Source organism: Serinus canaria, chromosome 18 (genome assembly GCF_022539315.1).
Source record: "Serinus canaria isolate serCan28SL12 chromosome 18, serCan2020, whole genome shotgun sequence".
In the NCBI taxonomy this organism is placed as follows: domain Eukaryota; kingdom Metazoa; phylum Chordata; class Aves; order Passeriformes; family Fringillidae; genus Serinus; species Serinus canaria.
This window is the reverse complement of record NC_066331.1, coordinates 2747569-2762243: the sequence shown is the minus strand read 5'-3', so window position 1 is coordinate 2762243 and position 14675 is coordinate 2747569. Positions and strand designations below refer to the sequence as shown.

General features: G+C 39.7%; 1 protein-coding gene across 5 annotated transcripts in view; it reads left to right on the top strand.

The window, feature by feature from the left end:
- CEP112 (centrosomal protein 112) overlaps positions 1 to 14675 on the top strand; it is a 160048-nt gene that overhangs the window by 34455 nt on the left and 110918 nt on the right. For 4 of the 5 annotated variants that reach the window (XM_050981300.1, XM_050981299.1, XM_050981301.1 and 1 more), the window contains exons 12-17: positions 608 to 751; positions 3254 to 3408; positions 3732 to 3849; positions 4832 to 4927; positions 5722 to 5781; positions 8277 to 8356. In XM_050981300.1, the coding sequence (XP_050837257.1) occupies positions 608 to 751; positions 3254 to 3408; positions 3732 to 3849; positions 4832 to 4927; positions 5722 to 5781; positions 8277 to 8356 (653 nt within the window). The remainder of the gene's footprint in view (positions 1 to 607; positions 752 to 3253; positions 3409 to 3731; positions 3850 to 4831; positions 4928 to 5721; positions 5782 to 8276; positions 8357 to 14675) is intronic. The other variant, XM_018918881.3, reaches the window with a different exon arrangement.

Sequence of the window (14675 nt, the reverse complement as noted above, 5' to 3'; positions counted from 1 at the left end):
CAAAGGGAAGAGCATGTTTATTGTGAGACAGTGTCACCTTTGTCCAGATTATTGTCAGTATTTGTCTTGCTTCCCCCTCTCAGGGAGGGAGGGTCACAAAAAGGACAAACCCACCTCCATTCATGAAGTTTGCTGTACAATTTAATTTTTTTTTTGCAGCCCTGCATGTAGAAATGAAATTGGATTTAATTCTTGCCTTCTTAAAGGCAAGTCATAACCATAAATCATAAATTGTCCTTTGTGATGGAGATCTTGAGGCTCCAGTGTTGGGTGGTTTTTTGTTTGGGTTTGTTTTTTTCACAGAATCGCAGACTGGTTTGGGTTGGAAGGGACTTTAAAGCTCATCCAGTGCCACCCCCTGCCATGGGCAGGGACACCTTCCACTGTCCCAGGGTGCTCCCAGCCCTGTCCAGCCTGGCCTTGGGCACTTCCAGGGATGGGCAACCCCAATCTTTTTCTGTTTTACAGAAACAATATTTTCAGAGAGGACAGCAGTGGGAATACCTGGGCTTTCCACTGACTCTGCCCCTGTGTTATAACAATTTAACCCTTCTCAGTGCTAGCTGTAGATGCCATTTGTTAGTTTGTGCCCTTTTTTCTGGTGCAGCTCCACGACACCGTGGCTGAGATGGAGAAGGAGAAGTTCAACATCCGGAAGAAGCACACGGAGGACATGCAGGAGCTGCTGGAGGAGACCAACACCCGGCTGGCCAAGATGGAGGAGGAGTATCTGCAGCAGACACAGTCAACTGTAGGTTGGGTTGTGAACCTCTCTCAGGTGTCTGTTTGTGTTTCCAGGGGGACTGGAAGTGCCCAAGGGCAGCTTGGATGGTATTGTGTTTGCAGGGACCCCCGTGGCAGGGAGGAATGATGGATCTGACTCCATGTGCTCAGAAGGATCATTTATTATTTTATGATATTATATTATATTAAAGAATACTAAACTATACTAAACTAAAGAATACAGACAGGACACAGACAGAAGGCTAAAAGATAATAATGAGAACTCCTGACTCTCTCCAGAGCCCTGACACAGCCTGGCCCTGACTGGCCAAGGAGTGAAACCAACTCCCAGCAGAATGCAATGGAACAATCACCTGTGGGTGAACAATCTCCAAACACATTCCACATGGGCACAGCACAGGAGAAGCAAATGAGATCAGAATTGTTTTCCTTTTTCTCTGAGGCTTCTCAGCTTCCCAGGAGAAAATCCTGGGCAAAGGGATTTTTCCAGAGAATGTGAATGGCACAGGAAGGGGCTTGGAGCAGCCTGGGAAGGTGGGAGGTGTCCCTGCCCATGGCAGGGCTGGAACCAGATGGTTGTTAAGGTCCTTCTCAACCCAAACCATTCCATGATTCTGTTATTCATGCATGCACATCCTTACTCTCAATAGTGCAGTTGTTCTCTCCTGGGAGAGGGCACTGTCCTGGCAGCCAGGCCAACCAAGGGTTTTATTCCCCAGATAAAATTAAGCAAGGTACAGCCCTTCAATCAATGTTACACTGATATCTTAGAATCAGTCCTTAATTACAGGTATTTGATTCAAGTCAGTAGAACTTTTGTCTTTGCAGGTTTGTAGATCATTAATATATTACATCTATTTTCATAGAGATATGATTTTTTACTCACCCACCTCCTCTTTGACTGAGCAAATACTTCTGTTAGATGAAAGATGACATTAAAAGGATTTTAAAATAAGTATTGATTATTCTAATTTATTGCATTTCTTTTTTAGAGTAATTATAAGCATGTAATTAGGGATAATCTGGATTTTGTGCCTGTTATATAAATGATGCAAAAAGCAAAAAAATTACCAAGTAACCTCAAAAAATCATCCTGTACTTTTCATCGGGATGAAGTACGAGGAAAATTGAACGAGTGAAAACACAATGTCAAACAAAATTTATTCCTTTATTAATGAATGTTGAATTTAAAAATTAACATTCAGATCATGTCATAGGTAACAGTAAATACAGAGAAAAATGGACACAGTCTGTCAGCAAGATTGAATTTAAGAACCATCAAAACTAGACAGATCTTGCCGAGCAGCTTCTGATTTAATAATTAAACAAGGTAGAGTTCAAGGCAGGGCTTAAGATGAAAGACTAGACTGTCACTGGAAATTAGTTTTCTTTTTTTCTCTCTCTCCTTTCTCTCTCCTGATTTTTAAATTTTTTTTTCCTGTTGGTATTTCAGAGTTTCCCTGTTCAGAGTTTCATGTTGTCAGGAATGCCAGTGCTGTTAGCAAGTGGAATTGGCTGAATAATTTCATTAATGCCATAGAGCTGATAAGGAGGGGTTTGTTCCCTGAACTAGGATGAACTTTCTTGTGGGACATGGGGCCAACAAGGAATTAGATTCAGTGGTATATTAAAAATTACTCCTTTTTTAATTATTAAAAAAAAAAAACCAAACCCAAACACAAAACCCCAGAAAACCACAAAAGTAACAAAAACCCCAAGCCCCCAAAGCAAACAACCCTCTGGGACAGGAAACCAAACCCATACTGAGCAGCTTGGCACAGGTGGAGAATTCAGCTGTGGCTGTGAAATCTCTGTGGCCACTTGCCAGAGCTCAGGGGGCCATTGAGGTGATGTCTCTGTGGGAGGTTCTTGCACTGGCTCAGGTTCATGTCCCCTCCACACAGGGCAGGGGCTGCACAGGGCAGATATTTGGGGTTTTATTTTATTTTAGGAGTGGGGGAAATTTCTGTTCCACTTCCTTCATCTTCAGGCCTTTGTTAATAGAAAAAAACTCTGATACCTGCTCTGGGTCTGATTTTCTGACCCCAGCCTCCTGAGGAATTCTTCCCTCATTTCCCTGCACATTGCCATAAATTTAGGGAAGAATGGAAAGGCCTGGAATGGTCTCATTTACTGAAAGTTACTGCAGTGAGATTTCTGGAAAGTCTAAAAATGCTTTGTACATGTTATCATCCATTATGGTTTTCCATTGAAATATTGTTTTCTCTCCCATTTTAAAGGTTTGTAATTTAGAAATCAGTTGCATCCACTGTTCTGTGTAAGGGAGAAGAGATGTCACTTTGAGGGGAAATAAACACCCACATTTGGAAGATAGATTTATTTTTATAAACAATATAGAATTTACTGTCATGATCGATGACAGCTTTGCCATTGTAACTCTTGTGTCTCTGCATCATCTGAGAACCTCATGGCTCAAGGCTACTGAATAACAACTGGGGCATTCCCTCATTGATTCTGGGCTTTTCTCAAGAGTTCTCTGTTCTTTCAGAACGAGACAGTCCAAAAGCTGGGGGCCCGTGTGCAGCAGTTGACTGTAGAGGCTGAAAATAGTAATTTACAACGTCAGAAATTGTCTCAGGAGAAGACTGAGGCAGAGCTGCGCTACCAGGACGTCTGCTCCCAACTCCAGGAGCTGACAGAAAGGTAATTCAACAACAATTAGTAGTTAAACTTGGAAGAATATGGAATTTCCAGAAGCAAACATTATTAATTTTGGTCCAGGAACACACTGAATGGCATTTGACATTAGAAAACTCTCATGAAAATATATTAATTGGTGTCAAACTCATTTAAAATGGCCCAAACTACCACCTTGAGGAGTGTCTTACCTTTCCATTATTTATGAGCTGCTCATTCTGTGACCAGAGCACGTGGCAGATGTGCAGACTGCATGGAACTGATACTGAGCAGGTAAAATGCCAAAATCTGAAAGCAATTTCCATCTTCTGTTTGCTTGCTCCCTCTAGGTACAAGTTACTTCAGAAAGACAAGGACCAGACTATGCAGGAATACAAGGAGAACCTTCAGCAGCTACAAAGCAAATTTGATGTTGACAGAGATTTTCTGAAGCAGGAACAAGCTCAGGTATGCTGCCAGGTGTAATAGGCAGGAACATGGGGTTCATTTTCTCAGTCCTCTCCTCACTCTCAAGATGATGCTTATGAATAAATCCAAGGAATTGCTCAGTTCCCCAAGTTAGTCATGAGTGTAAGTTTAAATAAAATTGGGATTTAATTTTTCATTCCCAAATTTGACTGAAAAATCATCTGGAGTTGCTTGGTTATTCTGGTGGGTGTGTATTTCTACAGCTGATTCAGATAAGGTACAATTCACATCCTGATTTTGTTTGTGCTCCTGGAAAAATTCTGGATACCCCCTTGAAGACTTCATGTTTTCATAAAGCCTCTTCCATGAAAGAAAATATTTCTCCCAGAAAAAAATAGTCCTGCAGGCCTCATAGTATTGAACATGGTGTTAAATATTTATGTATTTAAAGAAATACTTTTATATTTTGCAAGTGTAGGTTTCACCCAAAATGTAACAACTCTGAGTTGTTTCTGGGAAAGCATCTGTCAGGTTGATATCTACCAGTATGCAGAGGTACAGAGATGGTACATGTTTAAAGTGATTTTAAAGTCAAATAATTGTTGAAAAGACTCAAGTTTTAAATATCATTAATTAATCCATAGAGCCATAGGACAGGTGGGGTGTTTGGTGTTTATTTGCTGAAGATATATTTATTTTTACATACAATAAAAATAAATATATCTGAGCTTTGATGATACTTTACCCCATTTCCTTTACAAGTTATTCTTCTTTCTATCAATTTTTAGTAGATTTTAGTAGGGATTTTTTATTATTTGGGGTGTTTTTTGTGCTTTTGTTTCCATTCCTGAGCTCACCAGAGCGCCCAAACTGATGCATCCAGAACCATAAACTCCTACAAGTTTTTTCTCTCAAGCTGATAATTTTTCCAGTTTCTGGAAACATTAGAGAAATAAATTCAAAAATGCAAGAGAGCTAATGAGGAGTCCAAGACAAAGCTGCTTTTTCTGTTCAATGCCAGCAGACGTGTGGGGTGATTGCAGAGTTACGCTGTGAAATGGCTCTGCTGAAACAACAATTGCAAGACTCTGAACATCAGAGGAAGCAACAGCTGAGGGTGAGCCCTGACTTTCTTTCTCAGAAATGACCAACTCTTTTTAATTTCTGATGATTTAAATGTTTAGAGATCCATCCTTAAATGTACTTCTCTATACCATGCTTGCTTGTTTCTATTTTATGAATGTAAATATATAAAATTTCACATAGGGTTAAAGGTGGGTTTAAAAAGTGTGGCTAAAAGAGAAGTAAAAGCAGAATTTTCACAGAAGTTTTCTGATTGTTTCTGGTAGTTCAAATGTTAAATAAAAAAGTTGAAATCTCTATTGGTGGATTACAAAGAAGCCTGACAAAGAATGATGAATATATTTTTTTTTCTCGTAAACTGTAAACAATTTTAAAGTTTCAAAATTGTTTTTAATTTGCACTGTTTGATAGATCAGTTCAATATTCTGTCTTCCTGTAGGCATTTAAATTAATCCTTCTATCTCAGGGTAATGAGTTCCACATCTGTATCATGTATCAGTCCTGGCTGAGTTTTGGCATCTACTTTTCTTCCAATGTCTTTCATTTCACAGTTGATATAGTACAGAATGGCATTTTAATAGCTCAGGAGAACAAGTTGCTGTTTCTCTTTAGCAAACATGAATCATGACTTTGGAGATAGTTGTGTTATTTGGTGTTGCTTAAATTCTCTTCTATGTCAGAGAATTTTTTTCATGATGATATCAAGTGGGTTTTTTATTTTGGTATGAACTGTTCTATATGATAGCTAATGTCTGTGGTTGATGAATGCTCTGAAATGGAAGAAAAATGGGATTTGTTGATTTAGAATGCACATCTTTTCCTCTGCAGGAACAAGAGTGCAAGGTTCAGCAGGACAAGCTTCGCCTGCAGCGTGCCTATGAGAAACAGGTAATATTTCCAGGAGAATTCCCATCTTCTGCACAAGTTTGTTCTGTACAGCACTTAAAGGTTGAAATTTTGAAACCCCCAAATATTAAATTTGGGAATCCAAGCACTTCACGAGCTTTGGAAAAAATGATTGGACAAAATCAAGTAAGATATTAAGCACAGCTGTTTAAGGACAGGGATATCACCTCTGATTTTAGGAACCTGTTGCCAGGCCATAGAGTGCCCAAAAAAGTCCCAAAAAAGTGCCCCTGGAAGCCTGTCCTGTGTGTGCACTGCTCGTGGTGGCAGCTGCTGTTACTGGAGGGAAAATGAGCCGAATGAAACCTGGCCTGACCTCAGCCAGTGCTCATGTGCTCTCCCTCACTCCTTTTCCCCCAGGGTATCTCTGTTCCATCCTTCTCCACGTGTTCTCTAGATATTGTCAACAGGCATCGTTTTTACATCAGGAACTTACAGTAAAAACTGTAATTTTCATCAGAAACACTTCATCTTAAAGCACTTTGCAAATCCTGCCTGCTCTCTTAGACTCAGAACATCAATAGGCTTCAAATTAAACTTCAATTTTAGTGACATTATATGTGCAACTCATGAGCAGCCAGAGGGTGCCTTAGATGCCTGTTTAATTGAAAGGATGTGTTACTCAAACATGTCATTGCCAAATGTGGCAAATTTATAACATAAAATAATGGATTGTGATCCCAGCTACTTGTCACTTGGTAATAGCACTTGTGACATGAATTGTAGAGAGGTTTTGGTTTGAGTTAGTTTCTTCTGCTGACTTGAAGTCAAAACATTCTTTGTTCCAGGATCTGCCTTGCTTTAAACCTAGCTTACGTTTGTCTTTTTAGTCAAATCTTGGGTTTTATAAATGTTGAACTCCAGAAAAATCCAGGATTGGAGTGGTTTGCAGGCCAAAATAAGAAATATATTGGCACAATTTGACTGAGGTTTGAGGATCTTTTGGGAGAAAGCTCCTAAGCATGGGCTGAGAGTGTGCCAGCAGTGCTTCCAACCAGTGAGCCCAGGGAGGGAAGTTGGAATTCTGCATCAGCAAACAAGGAAGCAGAGCCTTTATTTTTATAGATAACTTGACAGCAGTTTGTTCATAAATTCTGGTGTAACTGTTTTCAAGCTCCAATCTTTGAGAAAGGATGAGAAGAAAAAAATCCAGGGAGTAATCTCTGGGTATAAATCCATAAACCAGGATGGATTGGCCCATAAAATACTAAAACAAGTAAAGGAATCATGAAGTCTCTGCTGCAATCTGTTCACTTAAAAACCTACCCATTATCTAATAATCTTTATGAGTCTGCAGTGGCTGTTGCCTCTGAGGATACTTAAACATCAAACAAATCACAGGTAGGAGCCTTAAATGTCACTGTTTGATTAAATGTGCTTATCTGCTGGATCAGGAACCAGTTAGGCTAAATGGCTTTACAAGCCAAGGAAACACCTGCTTTTTATAAATAATCCACTGCTTGTTTTCCAAACATTCAGCTCAGCATCAGGAGGGTGACAGATTATTCCTGACAGCCATTCCCAAGCCACCTGTTGAATATATAGAATTTTACCAGGTTTGCCAGTAGCTTCTTCATTCTCTAATAGACAGCTCATGGATTTGGAGGCTCTTGGAGCCCAGCTGAGAGTTCCTGGAGTGAGCAGCACCTCCATGGAACTGCTCCCAGCAGAGAATCTCTGCATTTGTTTTTTCACTGGCATACACACTTAGTAAAACACATTTTTTGTTATTGTGTAAAAAAAAAAATTTCTTTTATTTCTTTTCTTTATTCTGTATTTTTTTACATTCCAAATGACTGTAGGTGGATAAAGGATTTCCTGTATCTCCCATCCCCACGTTGTTCCTTAAGCAATTCTAAAGCAACACAACTCTTGGATTATGTACAAACTCTTGGACTTAAGCTGTCCTTGGCAGAAAACATTACAAAAACTTGTGGTTTGGGCTTCACTGGGAAGTTGCCAAATTCAAGGGGTTTTGTAACTATTTTTAGGTAGGATTATTATTGCTAATTGCTCTATTATTATTCTTTAGGATGTTTATCTATTTATGCTTGATTTTGTTTTTGTAAGAATTGATCAGGAGTTATTCACTTTGGGCGGTCACAGATTGGTGAGTAGGAGCTCTGCACCTCAGAGAATAAGGGTCACTATTTTAGGCAGTTTCAAATCTGCTTTTCTGTACTTACCTGAAGAAAATCTAGTTCCTTTTTTATGTAATTACTGATATTTCTTTATTCTAGCCAGTAATATTCACTTTGAGAAGGAAAATAGTCATTGGCTGCATTCCCACACTTCATCTCTCTGTTACTCTCTGCTTTTGCATTTCACACAATTTTAGAAATCTGTGGATGATTGTCTGGATCAGTAGAAAAGGAGCACGCAAATAATAGTTTTTAGAGTTTACAATAGCATTGATTTCTTTTAACTCAGACACTGTTTGGGCTAAAATTTCTGGTGTTATTTTCTTTAAATGGCAGATTAATGGCATTCGGAGTGATCTGGATAAAGAAAGAGGGAATGCTCAGAAGAAAATCCGCCACCTGGAACAGGCTCTGAAGTAAGTGAATGTGCAATAATTCTTGAACCACCCCTGGTGTTTTCAAATATTTATTTATTAATACTTATTTATTAAATAAACTTAGGCTTTGTCTCATCTAACTGCCCTCCTATAGTTTTTTTCCTGTTTTAAAGCTGCACCTTCAGGGTTCTGATCAACCACAAAAAATGGAAAAACTAAAGTAAGAACCAACTCATCCAAACTTGTTGACTTTTAAGTGGTAGGAATAAAATAGAATTAATGAGAATTAATTTTAAAAAATAGAGTTAATGATGTCAGCTGGTCTTGCCCTCTCAAATAAATGGGCCCAGGTTCAATTCAGAGTTTATTCACAGGAAGCAAATAATCAAAACTAAAGACTTGGTGCATTGGGCTCTTCTAGAAATGGAATAAATTTGAAAGACGTATTTACTTAAAATGTATTTTAATTTAGTAGATGATGCTTCTGATTTTATATTTTATGTTTAATATCCACAAATTACAAGTCTATTGCAGATTTTTTCCTCTTTGATCCAACCCTTCTTTGTGGGAGTACTTGTTCTTCACGTGGATCTAAAGCAGGGGGAAATGCTCTGTAGCAAACAGTTTTCCTTAACTAACTTGGAACAGGATTTTTGCTGACTTTGTCCATGAACAGCTAATCAGGAAGCACCAAGTTTGATGTTTTCTGGGCAAGGGAGGGGTTTATGTACAGCAGATGCACATAGGACAAGATCAACTCTTGCTATGCTCCTTTTGATTATGCAAATTATTCTTTCCTTGTGTTAATCCAGTTAAAAGTCAAAGCTGTGAAAGTAATTTCTAGGGAAAACAGATTATTCTGAAACAAACCAGAAGTTATTTGCTGAAAGTATTCAGTTTAATATCACAGTGTACCTTATCTAGGCTGGGAGAGGCAAGTAAAGATACTTTCATTCCATAAAAGTGACAGGGCTGAAGTCTGTATTTCTTTATTTCTGTAATCTCTGAGGTATTTGGCATAAATAGAGCCTATCTTAAATCACTGCAGACATTAATAAAAACTCCAGCTTTTAATCTTTAAATTCTTTACATTGACTATTATTTATAATTTTGGGGAGGTTGAACTGTTATCAACTGCACTTAATCTTTTAGTATTTTACCATCTGATTTGTTGATAATGAAGCTGCATTAATTTTCTTCCCCATCTTTCAAATAACGTGTCAGTTTGCACTCACTTTTGTTAATAAAACCAGTCTGGCTTTGCAGCCCAGGGCTGATCCCCACGTGGGTGCAGAGGAAATTCCCTCCAGGCAGGATCTGGGAAGTGCTGGGCATTTGGAACCTGAGGAGCTCTTGCAGGAGCTGAGGCCATCCCCAGTTATTTCTGATATCCCCTGGCTGTATTTAAGCTTAGGTGTAGCTTGGAGTTGGAGTCAGGATTGGAAAGACTCAGTTTTAAGAGTGCTGGTGCTGCTCCAAGGACCATGAATTCAAACAATGTTGGCAGAGCTCAGTCCCAGCCTTGCACTCCTGTGGTCAATCCTTTGGCCAAAACTGGGCACGGGTCAGCTCTGGGATTGAAGAGCCCTGGGGGCTGGGCAGAGGCTGAAAATCATCAGCTGCCTCCCCCACAGCACGTGATTAATGCCTCTGTGGGTCTGGCTGTGTATACCTGCAGGTGTCTAGATGGTTTTCAAAGTGTCTCCCAGTACAGGCTGCTTCTGCTCCTGTGGGTCCCCTCTGAATGAGAATATTCTTTGAGATTGTATTTTTCCCAGGGTCACTTCCATGTCTTGTGGCACTTTGTTTTCCTTATGTTTTTTTCTTTTAATTTAATATTTTTTGATTAATTAGGGTGTTGAAAATACTGTAGAGATGTCTAATATTAAACCATATCTACCTCTTCCAGTTGAAATGGAAAATGTTTAATTGTGGAGATAGTTTAATAAAACTCTGTACCACTGCTCTTTTGATTGTTTTACAGCAGGGATTTGGGGCTAATTTCAAGATTAATAATGGATTTAGTAATGCTAATAAGTAATAGAAAAGAAATAAAAATCAGCTTTCTAGTGTGGTATTGTCTGGCTGGAGGCAGAAGTTGGCAGATCCATGGGGCTGGCTTTAGGATCCCAAAAAGATGATATTTGCAGAAATGCAGTGCCCTAGTCCAGCCCAGCTCCCATTGTGGTTGGGATTCCAGCTCTGGCTCTGGCTCTGCATTCCTGACCAGGGCTGGAGCAGACTCCCATGCCCAGGGCAGAGGACCTGCCACTCCTGCAGGGCTTTCTGCAACTCACAGCACTCATTTAGCACCAGGGTGGCTGGACAATATTAAGTTTTTTTCATATGTGTGCTTTTAAATGATATACATGTAATAGATAAGGAGCAGTAATATTTATTGTGGCAGAAATGGATGCCTTCCTTATGGCCTTTTTTTTTTTTTCAATGCTGCAAAAATTACTCTTTTTAGCAATCCTCTCCTATTAATATGAGTCCAGAAGATCCAAATGCTTCATTTTGCTGAATTTCTTTAAATACTTGCAGAATGCAATTAACTAACTCCAAGCTCAGGCAGACTCAGTAAATCTTTAGGAAACAACATTTTCTTGCATGGGTGGGTGAAAATGCAGTTCAGCATCTTCCATAGAAATGATGCCTTGTGGAATTATGACTCAGAAGCCAGCAGGTGCATCAGTGATTTCTCACAAACTACTTTGATCTGAATGCACTTTGATTCTGAAATGGCCACAGGATTATATCTTGAGTAGCTGCTGAGCTGCAAGCACGGAGAAAGGGAAGTGGCAGGCATTTTAGGGGATTTTTGTTATGATTATCATTATTTTCCCAGTGCTGTGACAGCAAGCAGTGCTGCTGCTGTTTCAAACATATCCACACCGATGCAGAATGAAAGTGATTTGAGGCATTGTTTGGAATAGTAAAATCCACATTTCTGAAAGTATCTTTCACTTCAAAAATAAAAAAAAAAAACAGTATTGCCACAGTTTCAACACAGAATAGAGGTTTGTGTAGTTTACAGGAGGTTTTTTCCTTCTTCTGAAGTTCATGGTAGAAATATCTGTCAAAAGCAAACCTTTTGCAAAAGAATTGCTCCAACACTTCTGACTCGTGGTGGTGACTTGTAGCTATAAAATTTATATTTACTTCTGCAGTGCATGTCACAGGCATTGCTTAATAGCAAAAGTCCCTCTGAGAAGTGCTGCAAGGGCTTTTCTAGAATGTCCTTTAAATGGCATTTCTGTAAGAACAAAGTTTTCTTGAAAAGCTTCTCTGTAATTACTTGGGGGGAAAGGTTGTTTCTCTAATCCCTGTGGTTTGGTTGCAGAAAATGTGTCATGAGAGTGAGTTGCAAATAGGCTGAACCTCTGCTGTTCTTATCTCTCACACTGAGGAGTAGGAAATAGAGGTATATAATTTGTCACTGTACAAACTGAGTAGAATGAAACTGAAAATAAATGAGAAAAAAAAATCTGTACCCATTTACTGAAGAAATTGCATGGAAGAGAAAGGAAAGATCTTGCTGGGTTTGTACAATATTGTTAAACAGCTCTCAGCATCATCTCTTGTGTTTTGTTCTCTGGGATTTGGGTGCTTATTCATATTCAATATATTTATTTTCCTCTGCTTATATTTTGGTAGCAGACAGTTCAATACTTTCAGTTTACTATAAGAAATATGTATTTGCTGTAGGGAAATATTTCCCATTTTAATGAAGATTCCAAGCACAACAGCAGCTCAGTTTTGAGGTGGTTTGGTTTTGACACTTGCATTCTGGAGTCATGGAAAAATCCCAGAATGGTTTGGGTTGGAAGGGACCTTAAATCCCATCCCAACCCACCCCAGCCATGGCAGGAACACCTTCCTTGCACTGTCCCACTGCTCCAGCCTGGCCTGGGCCACTCCCAGGGACAGGGACCACACCTTTGTGGCTGCACAGACACGAAAAGTTGGTCACTCTTGGGACTGAGAGATTTTGGACTAAATTAGAAACATCCTGAATAGTCTGAGGCTGTGATCCTCTGTCACCCTCATGGGAAGTGCAGACCATGCTGATTTCTTCAGGGTAAAGGCTGTGACAGTTCTCATGTACTGGAGGGAATGATGGCATCTGATTTAGTGCTTTTTGCTTTGTTTGCCTCATGCACAAATGACATTTTCATATTCTCCTGAAGTACAGATTATCTGAGCTCTTGGTCTTCAGTTCTGTAGTGTGTGAAGGAAACAAATTTTTAGAAGTGAAATGAAATGAAATGAAATGAAATGGAATTAAATTAAATTAAATAAGAGATGAAAGTCCCCCTGTACAGGTGCAGATGCTATAGTTAAACACTGCAGCATCAAGGAATGTCTGCACACCTCCACTTCAGTGCTCCACAACCTTCTCCCTCTCACTCTTTGGCTTTTTTTTTTTTTTCCCAAGTCTGTCTGTGGAGCCAAATCTCAGCACTTTGCAAGTGGGGATGACACAGAGCAAATGCTGAGCAGCTGCTTCATTCCGACTCACTTAATAAAATTATTTGTTTACATAAGGAACTCCCAACACCTCTTTTTTTCCATGGCTTTCTACCCCTTGTCTGAACTTGTTTAAAATTCTGGGGAAGAAAGAGGGGCTAAACTGCTAAACTTTCTAGAAACCAGTAAAGCCACTTCTGTCCATTAGCAGATTTTCCCAGCAGTTTTCCCAGCAGTTTTTAAAGCACACACAGACAGTTCTCACAGTATTTTGGGGGTTGGTTTAGGTGGCAGACCAAATCTTTCCAGTCATGCCGTGGTGTGAAGGTGGTGCCTGCAGGGATTCAGTAAAATGCAGGAATGGAAGTGATTTGCCCTCCTTTTCTCATCTGTACCTGTGTGCATGCACATTCTTGTGTCCATGTGGTTTCTGACATGGCACTCAAGGAGAAGAAGTTGATTTCTCTCTGGAGGTGGTGCCATGGAGTTTCTTCACTGCAGACTTAAAAAAAGCTTTTCCCACTGCTTTTTGTTATTCCAGAGTGAGAGCAATGCTCTGTGCTCCCCCATGCTGGGCTGCTGTTTCTGGGGGGTTTTGTCAGGTGGTCAGTGGTACTCACTCATGTTTTAAATTTCAGGGTTTGTGTGTAGCACAGTTATTTCTGCTACAAGGTTTTGCCTCACAGAAAATATCTGATAAAAATGTGTTAGCACTCCCATTTCCTAAATCAAGGTGGACAAAATGCTCTTTAGGGAAGGAGTTACTTTTTTGTTGGTACCAGTTACTCTTCTTGAAACGTCAGTCATTTCTTTACTCAGAAAGCTTCACTTGCCATCTCCTGGTGTGCTTTGCAGTCATTTGGTTATTCTGGGTCATTCCTTACCTGACATTGAGCCAGATCCACGGAGCTGGAGCTGTTCTCAGGCTTCTCCTGTGGCTTTAAACTTGGTGTTGATACCTGTAAAGCCTTCAGAGGGTGGCTTTGATCTCAGCCTTGCTAATAGCAGGAGTAAAACTGAAATTAGCACTGTCCTGGAGCCTCAGGCTGCCACAGGGAATGCCTGGGTGGCAGTGACACCGAGGGCCAGCATATTCCCATTTCTCTCATTTTGATTTCCACAACTCCCCTCTCTGCTCTGGGCTCTGGTGCAGGGGGATGATCTGAGTTGATGAGATTCTGTTCTCATACTGAGTATTTTATGAAGGTTTTTTTCATGCCCTGAGTATTTTTATTAAGGTTTTGCTGTTCTGAGCCTGCCTGCAGCAGTTCTGGATCTTTCTGGGTTTTCCCAGTTCACCTGCACTGGTGACATGGGGATAAGGCAAAAATGGGCAGAGGGTGAGGTTGTCCTTGGCAGAATCTTTTCCTACAGATGTGGCTGAGTAATGGCTCATTTTTTATTGTATGGTTCTCTTTGATGCACAAAGAGAAAACTTGGGCTTGTTTGATGTGAAAGGCTCTTCTTGCTTTATTCAGAAGTACCTAAAAATGCCTCAGACTTTTGGAAGTTTTATGAAAGGGTCTTCCAGTCCATAAGATTGCTTCTATCTTGCAAAATTCCCATGGTGTTTATTTAATTTGTCTTCTCTCTGTAACACCACAAAAGGAACAGTGTAAAGGTGAGGGGACATAGATTTGAGAGAAATGAGTGCTGAACAATCTGCTGCTGACCCTATAAAGAGGGAAAGAGATGAAGGCAAGGAAAAATAAACATGTGAAGAGAGCTGGCAGAAGGAGGTAGAATAAATAGCAATGGAAATAAATTATTTTGTTTGCAATTTACATTTGCATAACTGTTAGATCCCAGCATTTTGTAAAGTAAAATTTAGGCTTCTCAAAATATACAGAAGTTATAATTTGAAAAAACAGCTGTGATTTACAGTGGA